This window comes from Megalopta genalis, chromosome 5 (assembly GCF_051020955.1).
Source record: "Megalopta genalis isolate 19385.01 chromosome 5, iyMegGena1_principal, whole genome shotgun sequence".
In the NCBI taxonomy this organism is placed as follows: Eukaryota; Metazoa; Arthropoda; class Insecta; order Hymenoptera; family Halictidae; genus Megalopta; species Megalopta genalis.
In genome coordinates this window covers 6,017,640-6,033,676 of record NC_135017.1, presented here as the reverse complement: position 1 = coordinate 6,033,676, position 16,037 = coordinate 6,017,640, and the positions used below count along the sequence as shown (strand labels likewise).

The window sequence follows — 16,037 nt, the reverse complement described above, 5'->3', positions numbered from 1 at the left end:
CGCCGATAGATCATGCTGCGAATACGTTTACCCCAACAGCGATTATCAGGAATCGCGACTATTATTCGATTAGAAGCTATCTCATTCGAAATGGCTCTCGGTTATCAATTTTATTTATGAATCCCCGGCTCGCGCTAACGGATTAAGCTCGCGCGACGCCATTAATAAACATGAATTTTATTCAGTCGACGTAGCAGGCAGGCAACGTGCTGGTCTCTAGCGGGTATTAGGGGCCGTTGCAACTATGTATTCGGTAATATGAGCACGAGAGTTGACAGCGCACGGCAATGCACCTGAATAGTTGCAAATATTGAATGAGCACTTTATTGAATCGGTCAAACGGAGGCAGCGTTGCTCTTCTAGCTTCGGACCAATGATTCCCCAATCACATGGTTCAAAGCTATGCAAGTGCTCAACTACTACTTTGATGTATGCAGCGTTGCCGATGCCTAGACCAGGCTTGTGCAAGGCTGCAAGTGTACGGTTCGAATGTAGACAGGTGCGCAAGTACTATTGGTCACACATAACGTCTTACTCGGGTCTGTAAATTGGTCTATACATAGATCTAACTTAGGTGTGTTCAAATCAGTCCACGGCTGAATTAGGGACACCTTTAGACCCATAGGACCCACTTTCGCATTTACATTTGAATCGCATAGAGCGACTTCCGTTAATATTCGGACACTTTTCAAAACGCAATAATTTATTTAGAACTGAACTAAATGACTTGAATTTTTTTTTAGATGATAGTGCGACCAGTGTACTAGATCATAACAAGAATGTCTTTTCAAAATTTTGCTAATGCTTAGAATGACAAAAGGAAATAAAAAGATTCTCGTTTTGTAACTTTCTTATCTGAGCGTACAACAAAAATTTCAAAAATGTGCTTCATAGATCTCGGTAAGTTCTGAGCATGTTAAAAATTTCACCGAAATCGGTTGACCTTGGTACGAGCTGTAAACAATTGAAGATCGCAAAAATCGCAATTTTGTCCCGAAATTTGCAGTTTTTACGATCTTTTTACGTTCGTAACTTGACTTTGCGTTAACCGATTTCGATGAAATTTTCAGCATGCATGTAACTTACCGAGATCTACAAAACGAATTTTCTAAATTTTCGTTATAGGCTCGGATAGACAAAAATTAAGAAACGAGAGTCTTCTATTTTGTTCTGTCAATCCAAGTAATAACAAAATTTGTAACAAAGTAATTCAGTCATTGTCTAGTATACTAGTCCCTCTATCGTCTAAAAGAAAATTCAAATCGTTTATTCGAGTCTCGAAAAAGTTATTGCATTTTAAAAAGTGTCAAAATATTCATGGGAGTCTTACATTGACCTAGATGCCTTACCCGGCTCTGTACGTCTCCGGGCACCAAGTTCAGACTCTTACAGATCCATAGGTAACTAGATCAGGCATTTTATCCAGAAAGGCCCCAAGATAAATCTGCACAGCCTGCACATGTCTCAAGGTACTCTATTCACGTCTCCGCGCATTCACCCGCTCGTTACAATTTTCTTAACAAGTTTCACTTTATGCACCACGTTTTCCAGGGCTCGGAGACGATGTTGACGCAAATACAAATTCACGGTCTAATCACGGCGAAGGAAACGTAGTTCCCGGAGGGCGATGAATAAAGACAAAAACATGACGGATAACGAGAACCGTTCGATAAAGAAACAAACTGTCAAGCGGGGAAACAGCGAGTTCGCCACTCAGCTCAACAAGTAACGATCACCGAAAAAGTTTCGCTGCGACGGAAACGGTCGTAACAAACGCATCAGGGAAAAAAGCAGTCTCTCGAGGACGTCGTCGAGGAGCCCTCGGCGCATTCGCTTGTATCCAACTGCTGGATAATTGATCGGGTACTTCAGTTATTCGCCGGAACAGCAATAAAGCTTCTTTTCCTCGATGGTGTAGCACGATCTTCGAAAACAGTGGAGGTTTCGCTTTGGAACTGATAAGATAAGCAAAATTCTGGAAACACGACAAATTTAGGTTATAAAGAGTCGACTTGGCGGGAAGACAAAAAGGTTAAAATGACCTCGAGACGGTAACGAAATTTTCGAACCCTTTTGGTCACCGTTTTAAAATGGCGATCTTTTCTCTTCCGTTTTTGCGTTCTCTTTGACACACACACATACACTCTCACTCTCTCTTTCATCTCGATTTTTGTCTCCCGTCGTCGGCGTGCTGCATCAACGGCTAACGAATTAGGTTACCGACTATGAAAGGGAGACGAGATGCTAATGAACGAAGGCACTCTAGGGGTGAGTGACCGGAACAGTGCCGCTTGATTTTATCATCCAACCACCGCGGCGCTAATTAATTATTCAAATCATATCGCGATCTCTTCATCTGGAGATGTTTTTCTTCTCGTTCATGGCCTGTTAAACCAACGAATTCGTTTCGGCGAAACGAGACCACTTCCGCGCCGTTTCGAACCCAAAAGACATTGTTTTCGAAAAATAGTTACATTTTAAAAGCAATTTTTCGTTGAATATACCACTGAATTTTGTATCCTGCACATACGAGGTCCGGAAAATAAAAGTTGCCGCGCCTCGCTTAACGACTGCCAATTGTAGTGCGCGTTGCGTCCTCATTTTCTTTTTATATTATATCCTCGTCTCATTCGAGGCAGCAACGTGTCAAGCACGTTCATCGAACCGCGGCCACGTGTCGTCGCATAATTTTAACATGGCGCCGGCTCCAATCCCGGAAGGACGGAGATAGAAAGTCGGGAAAGGCTCGATAATGAAGCCCAGCTGCTTCGTGAACTGATAACGGAACTCCAAATTGATAATCAACCGCCGCCATCGCGCTCGGTGTGCTACACTTAATTTCCACCCACTTTCGGCACACATCTTCATCTCATTATCCACTTCGCGCGATAGAAAAATAGTTCGCAGCACTGCGGAAAATTCTCTCGAGTGCCAGTTCCATTGTTTTCTTGAGCACGTTTTTAATTGTGCCATTGCAATCCGGGGGGACTTCAAAGGAACTTTTGTACGTTGTCTTACGTTTCCCTCTCGCTGCGGAATTTTCTTTCCTCGAACGAGGTTTCAGCAGAGTAATCGTGCTAAACTGTAATTAGATTGTATTGTAGATCGTCCTGCAATTACGGCGTTACTTCGTTTCTGTAATTATTGTTAGTACACTTTAATTATTTCACGTATTTAGCGTTGCTTGATGCGTTTCCCGTTTCATTCGAAAGTCGGTGCAGCATTTTGTAAGGGTTGACACCAATTTTCCACCGTTGTGGAATAAATAAAATAAATAGGAAACGTTCGCAGGTCTCGCATTGGACCGGTTCCGTTCGATGAAAAACAAATAGTCACGGTGTCCTATCGTCGATATTCGTCGGCTTAGAACTTAATCGGGAAACCGAATTAACTGAAGCTTTTTTTCGGAGATCGGGTAACGAGTTTTCGACGATTTAAAACCGTGGTGTAACGCAAAGAAAAGGAAAATCTACAAAAGAAGAAAAGAAGAAAAAGAAATACAAATTGAATCGTTATATTTGCTCAACCAGAAATTACCGATCGCGATTTGATACTCGTCAAATATTTTGGAAATTGTTTTAATCAATTAACTTGCAAACAATAGTAATTACTGTGCGTGAATACTCATTACATGCAATTTCGTGCATGACATTTTATCTTCCCAGGGGAATCCCCTTGAAGCTCGCGTCTAAGGAAATTAGGGAAATTGAAGTGTGGAATTAAGATATTATTTCTTATCAGTCAATTGTATTATTATTGTACATAATACAGATAGTCAAATTTAAAATGCAATCGTTAACTCGATCCTGCCTTCGCAATTTCAAGCGATTTACGCGCCATCATTATAGCGCCATCTCTCGTCTTATGTGCGCCAATAAATCTCACTGTATGCACAAACAGGGTGCCTTCGATTCCACTGGCAACTTCTAGATCCTTGCATCCGAGACCTGCCCATGGTTCCGGTAAAAATATTCTATAAAACAACATCTTCTGTTAAGACTGCAAACGATCCCTTGGTTCATGCTGTAGTGAACTACATCATTTGCTGTATGTACCTGCAGACAAAACTTGAAGCATTTACTGGAACAGCTCGAACTCGATAGTCGCCAGATTCTCCCCAAATAACATACTTCAACGTGGGTTCTAACTTCAATTTTTTTTCTAACGCAAACAAATGTTGTTGCCATGGTGCTAATCGAGATAATACTATAATTTCCCCACTTGGATCTACCTGAAAATATATGTTGCCTCAACAAACTATACTATCGGCGCTAGCAATAATATTGCCATCAATTGCAACACTGTATTAACGATATTCACCTTGAAACGATCTTGGATAGCTTCTTCCACAATAGATCTAGCTGGTAACAAAATATTTACTGTGTGATTTATATACTGCAAAAAGTCTTTACCAGTGAGTTCCATTGCCTTTAAAAACTGTTGGTCAGGATCAATGCCTTCACTATTCCATGAAGGATTTAAATAATCGACACGAGAAGACAAATCAGTTACAATGCGATATCTAGAAGGAAACATACTGCAAAGGCCCAAATTGTTAACCCTAATATTTGCAGCACCAGCAATGCTCACTTACGCAGGCTTTCCATCAAACATTGGCACTCCATTATCAATACCATCGATTTCTTGAATGAACGCATCATAAACTTTTTTAAAAATCCATTCCACGTTGTCATCACTCACATTTGGAAATAATTGTTTAATAATCTCATTGCCAAAATGGCAAAAAATCAATCCAGCACTGCTTAATTTTGTTGTCCAGTCATATCCAGGTTTCTTTATGACTGTACTCACTGATTCTTTAAAATCTCTAATTCGTCGAACAAACAAAGTCTACAAAACATATTTCTCCCCACTCAAATAAAAAGAAACATCTCTATATACCTCATGTGATGATCGTAACGGTGAGTAGAAGGATCATATTTCCCGCCAACATCAACTACCACATCGCAAGTATTTAAAACATCTAAGTCTCGTGATCTAGAAGCAAATTTACTACTTCATGTCCCTGAACACATGACTGCGAATCAAAAGTTGTTACCGATGGCTTAATAAACAAATTCATCTGCTGCAATTTTTATGTGTGCCTGCTATTTTTACTAAGAAAAATAAACTGCAAACTACAGTAAATGTGCTCTAAAGCGTGCAACACGTTTTACCTGATAATCTCTGCGTCTTTGTATCGCGGTAGCATCTTCAAAAGGAAGCAAGCTAGCGCCTCGTCGCAATGAAAACGACCATCGTGCGTCCCTATCTTTATATTCGCCGACATGGTCGTGAAGAAGGTGTTTTACTGACGTATAGGTTAGGAATCCGTCGAAGCGACTACGACAGAAAAACCTTGTGGAATTGACACCGAAAACGAGGCCACTCAAATTATCTTTTAATCGAGTACTGAAAACCCGCACCGGTCGATCAAAATTGAAACATTCGGTCACACTACAATTCGAGCCAAACACACTTCTGCACGCGTGCATGCGACTGGCAGGTGACTGTATCACTGGTGCGGCACGCAACGCGCAAAATCAATAAATCCCTGGACGCGCGGGAATATTTGAATTTCATCTGTGCACGAAATTGATTTATGACATATTATAAGTAAATAAACTTGAAAAAAAGTGTTATCTCATGTTCCTTCGTAACTATAATCCGAGTCTCTGTATAGATTCGAAAAGTTTAGAAGATGCATTGTTATCGAATGAGAATTTTACGTACTTCCAAGTTATTCGTTGAAGCAGATTGTTGTTATTAAGAGTGTAAATTTGAAACGAAAAATTCATTTGGATTTAGAAGCGAAGTGTGTAGCATCCCCGTTTACCAATAACAGATTAATGAATAATGTATTGACAGTTTCGAACTTTTCGAATTGAAAATTTAAAGTTGGAGAGAAATGTGTTTCCAAGGGAACCAAGACCACCATTTCCATTTGTGTTGCAGCACATTGTGGAAACATTCTCGGCTCTGAAGTATTCCAAGAGTACCATTCATTCTAACGCGAAGGTAGGAAGATGGTATTGGAAATACTTTTCCGGCTGAGATAAGATAGGAACTGTAAAAAATGTTGGATGAGTTTACCGAGGATAATCTGATAACGTGGGGTATAATAATTGTCTGATGATGGGGTAGATACGTCGTGAGATGTTTGCATAATGTTCCCAGAGCAGCTTCAACTGTTTTATTAAGTTTTAAATACGATCTTTGTTTAATTCTCTTTCTGTGTTATCTCGCATTATTTCCTGCATCATTTTCTTAATTCTTAAAATTCCTTAACCCTCGCATTTGGTAAAATGATTTTCATAAAAGTGATTATTATATTGGGGTCACGATAGACCCCAAATGAAAAGTGCAGAAACATGTGTTAACCTAATTCTATTGGGTTGTCCAGTGAGTAATTTCCTTTCGCAACGAAATATTGTTTTGCAAGGGTGCCAAGAAAAAGTAATATTAAAAAATAATATTTACACTAAACATTAAAAAGTGGTCTTTTAGTTACTCGCGGAAGAACGCAATTTTACTTTCCGAACAATCTCCAATAAATAAACGATTGCATAAAATAATTGGGTCACTCGTGACCCAAGCGTATCTAGTGAAGGGGTTATATTTATGGCACAAACGAAAAGTATTATACGAAGCAAAATTTCGTTCTCGATGCGTCTGATAGCGTTGTTCCGAATAGAAATTCGTTTAATAGAATACTGGGACGAGAAAGTTCTCGGTTCTCAGGAACGCATAGTTGAAAAATGTCATGCTGTTAAAACTTCGTCAATGCTGGGAAGCATTTATCCTCCTCCATTTATCGACAAGAGCTTGGTGACATGAGCGCGCGCGCGTTCAGCCTGAAAGTTCTCTCTAACACGTACATCGATCCGGGATTTGAAATGCTAATTTGCCGGGATATTCCGCCCGTCATTTTATGAAAGTTCGAAATCAACCACGGTAAACAGATTATCGGAAATTACGTTCGCCGAAGTCACGGATTTAGAACGCCAACTGCTGTTGTTCCGTATCGATCGCCAAGATTCCGCGAAAAATTTTGAGTCGGATGCAACTCTTTCGCGCACGAAATAATAATATCAAGAAAATTCGGATCCAACGATTCCGAAGGCCGTGGCCGACCACGAAAATATTCGCGCGCATCGGAACGTGATGCATATTCTCGCCTCGAATTTATCGAATGTATTTTTCTAGCGTTTGATTGTTCGGGTCGTTTAATGTCACGAGATTCGCGTAACGAATGCATCGTCACGTCGGCTCATAGAAAATGGACGGTTGTTTAGTTTATGTTTTCGGTAAAATTTTTGGTGGTGTATCGTCGGAATTTCGTACAGCAGGTGGCCAAGGAGACAGAATGCCCGGCGATATTTAAAAGGAGAAAAGACGGTAGGGTGACGAGGCTATCGGGGATCATAGTTAATTTTATGCTTGCCGTCGGCTCCGTAATGGCGACCTTCGTCGCGTCGTTGCCCGCGGGTAATGCCAACCTTTCTGTGCCAAAAACGACCTGGGGGATAGGATTCCTTCGACTTAATCGGCGAGGCGAGCTCGCCTCTCGAAAACCGTGTCTCCCGAACAATGTCTCACCGGCCGACAACAATGTCTCCACGCGAAACCGATTAGCGTGCAACTTGTGCAAGTTGCCCATTAGTGGAATACCGGTCGGCCATCTTCGATCTCCCAGAGGCCCTCCACCTCGAAGATAATCACGGCGAAAAAGAAAGAAACCATTGCTTTTTCGAAAAAAGACGAGTGCAATCTTGTTGCTGGTCGTTGATGATTTTACAAAAATATGGCAGCACGAATAATCTTAAATAAATCCGACAAGATGTGACGTAACCTGACTTTTAAATAAATTAATCAAGATCGTTAATACACAGGGTAGAAATCATTGTCTTTTTTTTAAGAAAAAAGACAAATGCAATCTTGTTCCTGGTTGTTGATGATTTTACAAAAATATGGCAATTCGAATAATCGGGAACAAATGCGACAAGATGTATCGTAACCTATCTTTTGAACAAATTAATCAAGATCGTTAATACACAGGGTAGAAACTGTTGTTTAAAAAAAAAACGGATGCAATCTTGTTGCTGGTCGTTGATGATTTTACAAAAATATGGCAGCACGAATAATCTTAAATAAATCCGACAAGATATGACGTAACCTGACTTTTAAATAAATTAATCAAGATCGTTAATACACAGGGTAGAAATCATTGTTTTTTTTTTTTAAGAAAAAAGACAAATGCAATCTTGTTCCTGGTCGTTGATGGTTTTACAAAAATATGGCAGTTCGAATAATCGTGAACAAATGCGACAAGATGTATCGTAACCTATCTTTTGAACAAATTAATTAAGATCGTTAATACACGGGGTAGAAACTATTGCTTAAAAAAAAACGGATGCAATCTTGTTCCCGGTCGTTGATGGTTTTATAAAAATACGGCAGCTCGAATAATCGTAAATAAATTCGACAAGATGTATCGTAAGCCCTTATAAACTATAAAAATAATAAAATAACAAAAATAATAAAAATAATAAAAATCGTTAATAAACAGGGTGTCTCGTTAATAATTAAATTGGTTCTCAGAATCAACAGTTGATTTTCGCGTCTGCTAATCACGAAGTTAAGTGAAAATTCCACCTTTACTGGCGCCGGGAAGTAGGAAAACGTGCGTCCAGCTCGACGAAGCGGAAAACGAACGATCGTTGCGACGAAGACAGTCGTCCGCCACTTAATTCAACCCTCTCCGTCCCATTTGTCGAAGACCCGCTCCGCAACCCTCTTACCCGAGGAGCGGAGAGGAAAAGTTTTTCACCTCGAACGACTTCCACGTCGCCAGCTCGACTGAATTTCCCGGACGCGCGAGACCAGTTTTCATTCAACCCCTCGCGATTATCGACGGCCCATTATTTATACGATCGATCCCGATACCCCTTTTACGCAACGATACCGAACCCCGATACAGAGGACTCGCGACGGAGGCACAGAAATAGCAAATAAAAATAAGTCTCGCGCGGCAGGAAAGCATTAAATTCGCTTCTGTCTCGGCCGACGCGGAGTTTATACCCGCTTCCACGGCGACGTCAACCACCCCCGGACTCTCCTCCTGTCCACGACACCCCCCCGCCTAGCCGTTTCTATTCACTCAATCAGAGAAAGTTTGCGGACCCTCGAACTCGCTGCAAATTGTACGGCGGAAACTCGAAACGAGACCGTTTCCATTGCGCTATCGTGTACAACTTTCGGCGGGGGGGAATTTGGAACGTGTCGCCGCCATTTTGGAAGCCCCCCGGTGCATTTTCGTGCGAATTTTATTCCGGGCACGCTGCCAAAAACCGCGATTTTATTAAACGTTGTTGTTTGCCGAAAATACGAAGCTAGAACGAATATGCGAAATTTGTTCGGATAACCTGTAGAACTTTAGCGAAAAGGCAATATCGGAATGTATAGCCGCCAATTTGAAAGCCCCCCGGTGCATTTTTGTACGAATTTTATTCCGGGAACAACGCCGAAACCATGATTTTATTAAACGTTGTTCGGCAAAAATACGAATCTAGGTCGAACGTGCAAAATTTGTTTGGATAAACACGTAGAACTTTAGCGAAAAGGCAATATCGGGATTTATAGCCGCCATTTTGGAAGCCGTCGTGCATTTTTGTGCGAATTTTATTTTGGGACGCAGTCAAAGCCGCTATTTTGTAGAGGAAATCGAGTTTCAAGCGTAATTGAAAGCTTCGAATTTGGCGCTAAGTAGCTGACGCACGCGCGTCAGGCGATGGCGTTTAAAATTGTCCTCAAATTGGCGGTTTTATTATGTAAAACGCCGGGACGAAGTACGCGGCAAAATTGGATAACGAGATCAACGCTTGAATAATTAATAAATGGATGTTGAAAATTTGCTGGATCAGCTTGTGTACCGCTAATTTCCTTAAAAATTACTCTAATGCTAAGCTAATCCTGTAACAAGATTCAGGTGTGTTCCATAACCGATTGTTTATGTAAAAAGCTTAGTATTTGTTCAGCTTGCTCGTCAGCTTCGTAGTCTTGGTTAACTCTATTGACCCATCGCACAGTGGAACGAAACATATTTATTTCCTTGGACATAAGAAAACACGAAGAATTGAATTTTACATTCACGTTAGAATCGATCCACAAATGCTTGTGAATCTGACTATTATGAAAATTCCGGGCTTTCTTTTCAGTTGCTCCACTTTAAATAATTGTTGCCTAAATCTTATTAGTTTATAAATTCTTGATGTTTTCCATATTTATTGGATGTGTCTATTATATATATATATATATATATATATATATATATATATATATATAAAATAATAATAATATATATAATAATATATATATTAACAATGATTTTCTACAAAAGAAACATTCTGACTTGACTTAAATGTCATTGTTTAACAACTGTATAAAATAAAAATCCATTGCATTAAATACTATCGTAATTCAATTAATGATTTAACATTTTCTTCAAAACAGCCCAAGGTCTGACATACCTAAATTGATTTTTTTAATGACAAGAGGTTATAATAAGTAGGAAAATTAGCTGCGATTAATAAAATAAATCTAATATACATAAATAAATCTATATATATGCGTATGTGTACGTATAATATATGTATATTAGATTTATTTTATTAATCGCTGTTAATATCAGTTAATTTTCCTACTTCTTAATTCACTTTTGCTTCTTTCATTTTTTTTCTAATGCTACGATCGCTTATTAAAGATTCGATGAAGTCTATGAGAAAATAGGTGTGCTTCATTCCACTGTGCGTCAATATGCAACAGTCATTTTTCTAAGTTTCTATGTATTGCCTATAAACAATCACGAATATATAAAAAAATATATATGTATGTATGTATGTGACAAATGTGCGATTCAGTAAATGATAATTTATTAAATCATAATATATATCATTATTATTTATTAAATCATAATACATGTATTATGATTTAATAAATTATCTATTACTGAATCGCACATTTGTCAACATCATTTTTCTTATATTACTATTTACCTACAATTACCCAAATAATAATTTTAAAGCTGTCTAAGTTCTGAAACAATTACTAAAAGTATCTCTACTGTCCTTTCCCAAACGATTTTTACCACCACAGCTGTAACTTTGAAGAACGTCATTATTAATCCCTTTAAAAAAATAAACCCAAATGTTGCTCAATAAATGCACCAAGCTTGTGATCACGAAACTTAACAGTTAAAATTCGAAAGATCTTTCGAAATCGTTTCGCCAGAGAACCAGGGGAAAATCTAACCTTAAACTGTCGCGTGCAGGCAAAGTGGAACGTACCAAACGGTGAAAGAAAAACGTATCGAACGGTGGAGAGAGGAACGTATCGAACGGTCAAAGAAAAACGTATCGAACGTTCAAAGAAAAATTTTATCAAATGGTCAAAGAAAAGTGTATCAAACGGTCAAAGAAAAATGTATCAAACGGTCAAAGAAAAATGTATCAAACGATGAAGGAATCAGGGAAAAGGCGGCAAAGAGGGGAATATTCACTAGGGTTGCCGAAGACCCATCGATCGGATCTCGATCCTCTCCGTCGCCGAGGAAAGGGGCGGACGAAGTTCTTTGCGAAGTTGCGAGCAACACTTGCTCCAATTTTGTAGGTGGAACGACGTTAAAGGCTAAAGGAAATAGGGAACAACCCAGGGGAATCCCCGGTGTAAGAAGAATTAACGGGAATTCCACGGGATTACTCGCGAACAGAGGGAGGCGGAGGGAGGAAGGCCGGGGACCGACGAAAACGGCCGATTCGTTCCGGCAAATCGCGTTCGTTTTACTTGCAAATCGTTCGAGATTAGCATTGCAAGGGGAAGAGGAAGCGACGCCGCCTCGACGTCGCGAGCTTTTCGGCTCTCGTCGCCCCGGGGAAAACTTCGCCCCGCGTTTCATCCTCGACGAACTCGACGGTATACGCCAGCCTCGATCTCTCGCTTTCTTTCTCCCACGACGATTCGGTTAGCGGAGTTAATAATCCAGCAAATTTGTTGGCGAACGGTAAATACCGGATTGTAGTTCCGTGGACCACCGCATCGCTCCGGGGAGTTCCCGTTTAATTGCTCGTCTCTTCGTTCTTCGGGTTTCTATCATTTTCCCCCGACTTTGTCGGGTTTCGTAAACTTCAAAAACGAAACACGAGCCGAGTACGAGACAATCTACGTGTACGTAATGTGCCCTCGGTAAACGCGATTTCCGAGTTGTCATCGCGGAAATCTTGCGAACACTCTTATATCGGTTCAGGAAATTGAAGGGTTTTATTTGTTAGACTATAATTTTATATATTTGTTAGACTATAATTTTATATATTTGTTAAATTGTAATTTTATATATTTATTATAGCCACGCTTTCATCTCTACGACCTAACCTTTTTCTCTCCCACTCTTACTACACTGGGCCCGTAGGTCCCCTTATTCACACTAGACGTCTCTGCATACTTATCCTAAATGCAAATGTACGCACATCCTTACAACAATAAATAATTGTATTCGTCGTAATGATTAAATATGATAAAATCCCGATAAGCACTGGACGTCTTAAGGACGTCCATTTTAGGTCTGAATGTCATACGCCCCGAAATGAACGTCTTCGAGACGACTTATTTCATACGTTAAAATGACGTCCAATTTGGGACGTCTTTAAGATGTCTTAAAGACGTCTTTGAGCTATCTGGGATGTCGTCAAAGGAAAAATATAAATTTTCTAAACATCGTGTTACAATTCGAAATAATTGTATCCAAAAAATTAATTTGATGTTCTCTATGTGAAATACAAAATTGTACGGAATGTGTGTTAAAGAAGGCAAACCTAACCTTCAATTAACAAATATCGTTTCTCTTATCTTGGTTTGTATCGCTTGAAAGAATGATGATTATTCTAGGACGATTAACCAAGTAAACAGCTGAGCGATTAGACGAGCAAAAGGAACGGTTAAAATCGCAAAAGCAAAGAAGGTTTGATTGAAGCCAACAGAGACTTCGTCGATGGAAGATCCGCGATTTTGTTTCCGCAACAAATTCGCTGTTTTACGACAACCGAAAAATACGGACTCGCAAATGCCAAAACGTTTCAAATTTGGAACGGAGTCAGGGAAACGGGAGAAAACGTCGGCGCTCCTCGTCTGACGTCCCGTGATTCGGTCTCTCTCTCTCTCTTTCTCTCTCTCTGTCTTTTTCTCTATCTCTCTCTTTCGGCCTTTTTCACCTCGGTTTTAATTTATTGCTGTATTTACAGGGCTGGTACCGACGTTCTCCAATTGTTTGCACACGCTCCCCCAGATTTATTAATACCGTTCAACGTGTTGTCGGGCGATACGAATAAAAATGAAACAGCACAATGCGCGCACGCTGCGAATTCGAGACGACCCTCCAGATCTCCGAATCCAATCCGACAGAACCGGTGACCTTCGAAGAGTCTCGGGAATACGAGCGACGAAATTATTTTTTCTCAGATTTCGAAATTAATTTTCAACGTTGATCCGTTATACGTTCCCGATCTCCTCGAGATCGGCAAACTGCAAGACCGTCGACAAATTTTAATCGACGTCGTGCCATCTAATTTTTCAAATTTAATTTCATTAAACAACGTACTTCAATCGTGTGCGCAATTTGTAGGGTGATTAGCGCGACACGTTCGAAGTGTTCAAGATGAATTCAAAGCACTTCGAACATAACCACAAACACAATTTAATATTCCGTCGATCTAATCGCGCGATTTTTGCAGCCCCACGAGTAATAATCAATGATTAAATCAATGAATATTCCGGCAATACGTGATTAGTTGACGGTCCGTGTATTAGCGCTTGTTCTATATTAACAGGCACACTGATTAACTGATTAACTGACTCTGGATTAGATCTAGGTTAGGTACACAACCACGCGACAGGTTATGTCAGAGGACTGCTTCTCGCGGAAGTATTTAACAAGCACCGAGTACAGTCCTTCGCATTCTATGTTCAGTGGCCTTCCTTTATTCTATTATTCATTAAAACTGTGTGTCGCCAATTTTTCTCATAGAAAATGTGCGTGGAACACGAGTCCGAAAAAGCGCGAAGTGCCGAAATGTTTCGATTTTCTGCCGGCTAAAATTATCGCGTTGTCCTCGCGGGGTGGGGGAGGGGGGAATTTTTGGCAATGAACGCGTCAACAGGACGGACGGATGAGCTCACCGAAAGATTTCTTCGCGTTTTACCCGCCGATCCGGCCGTTTCCTTAAATTATTTAAGACCCGAACGGAACACACCGCGATCGCGCGACCGAATGTTTCGTAAACATCCGCGAGCGTTAAATCGTCGGAGTCTCCTGCATAAATTCTCATCGGAATCGCACAGACTTCGCTCGATTCCATTTGTGTACACGCGATCCCCGACAGAATAATTGACGATTGGAAAGTTTGGTTCGTGTCTGGAAACGTTGCGGTCCCTGTCCGCCTTGAAATACCAAATCGTTCGGCGGGAACAGCATTCCCTGCAACGATCCGAATGCAAAATTCAAGAATTTACCACACCACGTTGGTATCTTTATCATTTCGATCATTTATACCTCGATTACGAGCGTTTATATTTCGATGGTTTCTTCTCGTTTTCGTGCTCGGTATTTTCGGAATTTTATTGTCAACAAGAAAACCGTTACATAAAAATGGCTGGAATAATTTTGTACGTGTCGTTGTCGAGGAAATAGGGATTTAACGCGGTTACGATTTGAAAGTGGCGCGGTCTGCGCGGCGCACGCGCGCTGGCCGAGCGCGCGGTTTCTACGAGAAGGCGGTTCGTTCGAAAACTGCGAAACGATTGTCTCTTTATATTCGATTTTTCGTAAATGAGAAATTGTTCTGATCGTCAGTGTTGTCTCTGAAATGGACGCTCCGATGACAAATTAATGTACTTGTAAATTTGTACCCAACAATTGTCGGAATAAAATTGATTAAACAATCGATTGTCGATCAAATTAGTAGAACAATGTCGGCGTAACGTAGACGAAATTTTCGACCAGGTGTGCTATTAAATGCAGGCAACGTGGTACTCGGCGAAAAAGTGAATAAAACTGGATCGACATAAGTAGGATAAAAGCGACGAGTTTTAAAAGAAGCCACGGCCGAGTTATTGGAATTCGAAACATTCTCGCGTAAACTAGTTTCGTGACCCGCGGACGCTTCCGTGATCCATTTGTCATGCAAACGCAACGCAGAAGGTAGAAAATTACCTTTCCCCGGAATAAAGGGTAGCATTATGAACCGGCCGGGGGAGACCCGCCGGGCTTCTACATTAAATCATCCGGTCGAGAGGACTCGATTAAATGTGCTCCCCGACAGATAATCGAAACGCCAATCATCGTTCTTCATTATCAAGAATTCATTTCAGGATTTTAAATCACTTCGAACGGAAACGGGACAACAATAATCCAACTTAGTCGCTCCGATTGTTTTCTTATTTATAACTCAGCCGTCGCGTGTCGTACCTCGTTGGCGTGCTTGGGTCTCCAGCGACCCGTACCGTTTTATCGAACTCGTTACCGTATCATTTAAAGTCAAAATTATCGTATCATTCAAAATCGATTGTACCGTGCTCTTGAAAATATCTTTTCTAAAAATAACGTTCTGTTATTTATATCTTGGGCGTTGCGTGACGGCCCTTGCTGGCTGTGCCTGGGTCTCCGGTGACCCGCAGTGCTTCATTGCGTCCCCTATGTACTCGATGTCTTATTTAAATTCAATAATACAGTTATGTTAAAAAATATCTTTCTGAAAATGGCGTTTTCTCATTTATATTTTAAGCGTTGCGTGACGGCCCTTGCTGGCTGTGCCTGGGTCTCCGGTGACCCGCAGTGCTTCATTGCGTCCCCTATGTACTCGATGTCTTATTTAAATTCAATGATACAGTTATTTAAACAATATCTTTTTGAAAACGACGTTTTCTCATTTATATTTTAAGCGTTGCGTAACGGTCCTTGCTGGCTGTGCCTGGGTCTCCGGTGACCCGCA

The 16,037-nt window shown here is 40.5% G+C and overlaps 2 protein-coding genes across 7 annotated transcripts in view; both read right to left on the bottom strand.

Moving 5' to 3' along the window:
* The window catches only part of Stacl (SH3 and cysteine-rich domain-containing protein), a 154,003-nt gene that overhangs the window by 120,892 nt on the left and 17,074 nt on the right, over positions 1-16,037 (bottom strand). The window lies entirely within an intron of this gene.
* On the bottom strand, positions 3,728-8,814 carry LOC117222618 (MYG1 exonuclease). Of its 3 annotated transcripts, none has more exons than XM_033474408.2 (7): positions 8,656-8,814; positions 5,178-5,343; positions 4,903-4,998; positions 4,595-4,828; positions 4,321-4,522; positions 4,056-4,231; positions 3,728-3,973 (listed from the first exon to the last, which is right to left on the bottom strand). In XM_033474408.2, the coding sequence occupies exons 2-7, from the start codon at positions 5,288-5,290 to the stop codon at positions 3,796-3,798; spliced, it is 999 nt and encodes a 332-aa protein (XP_033330299.2). In that variant the 5' UTR covers positions 5,291-5,343; positions 8,656-8,814; the 3' UTR covers positions 3,728-3,795. The 3 variants fall into 3 exon arrangements, with proteins under 3 accessions (XP_033330299.2, XP_076378524.1, XP_033330298.2); XM_076522409.1 differs by lacking the exon at positions 8,656-8,814 and adding an exon at positions 5,427-5,506; XM_033474407.2 differs by lacking the exon at positions 8,656-8,814 and having other exon boundaries at positions 5,178-5,523.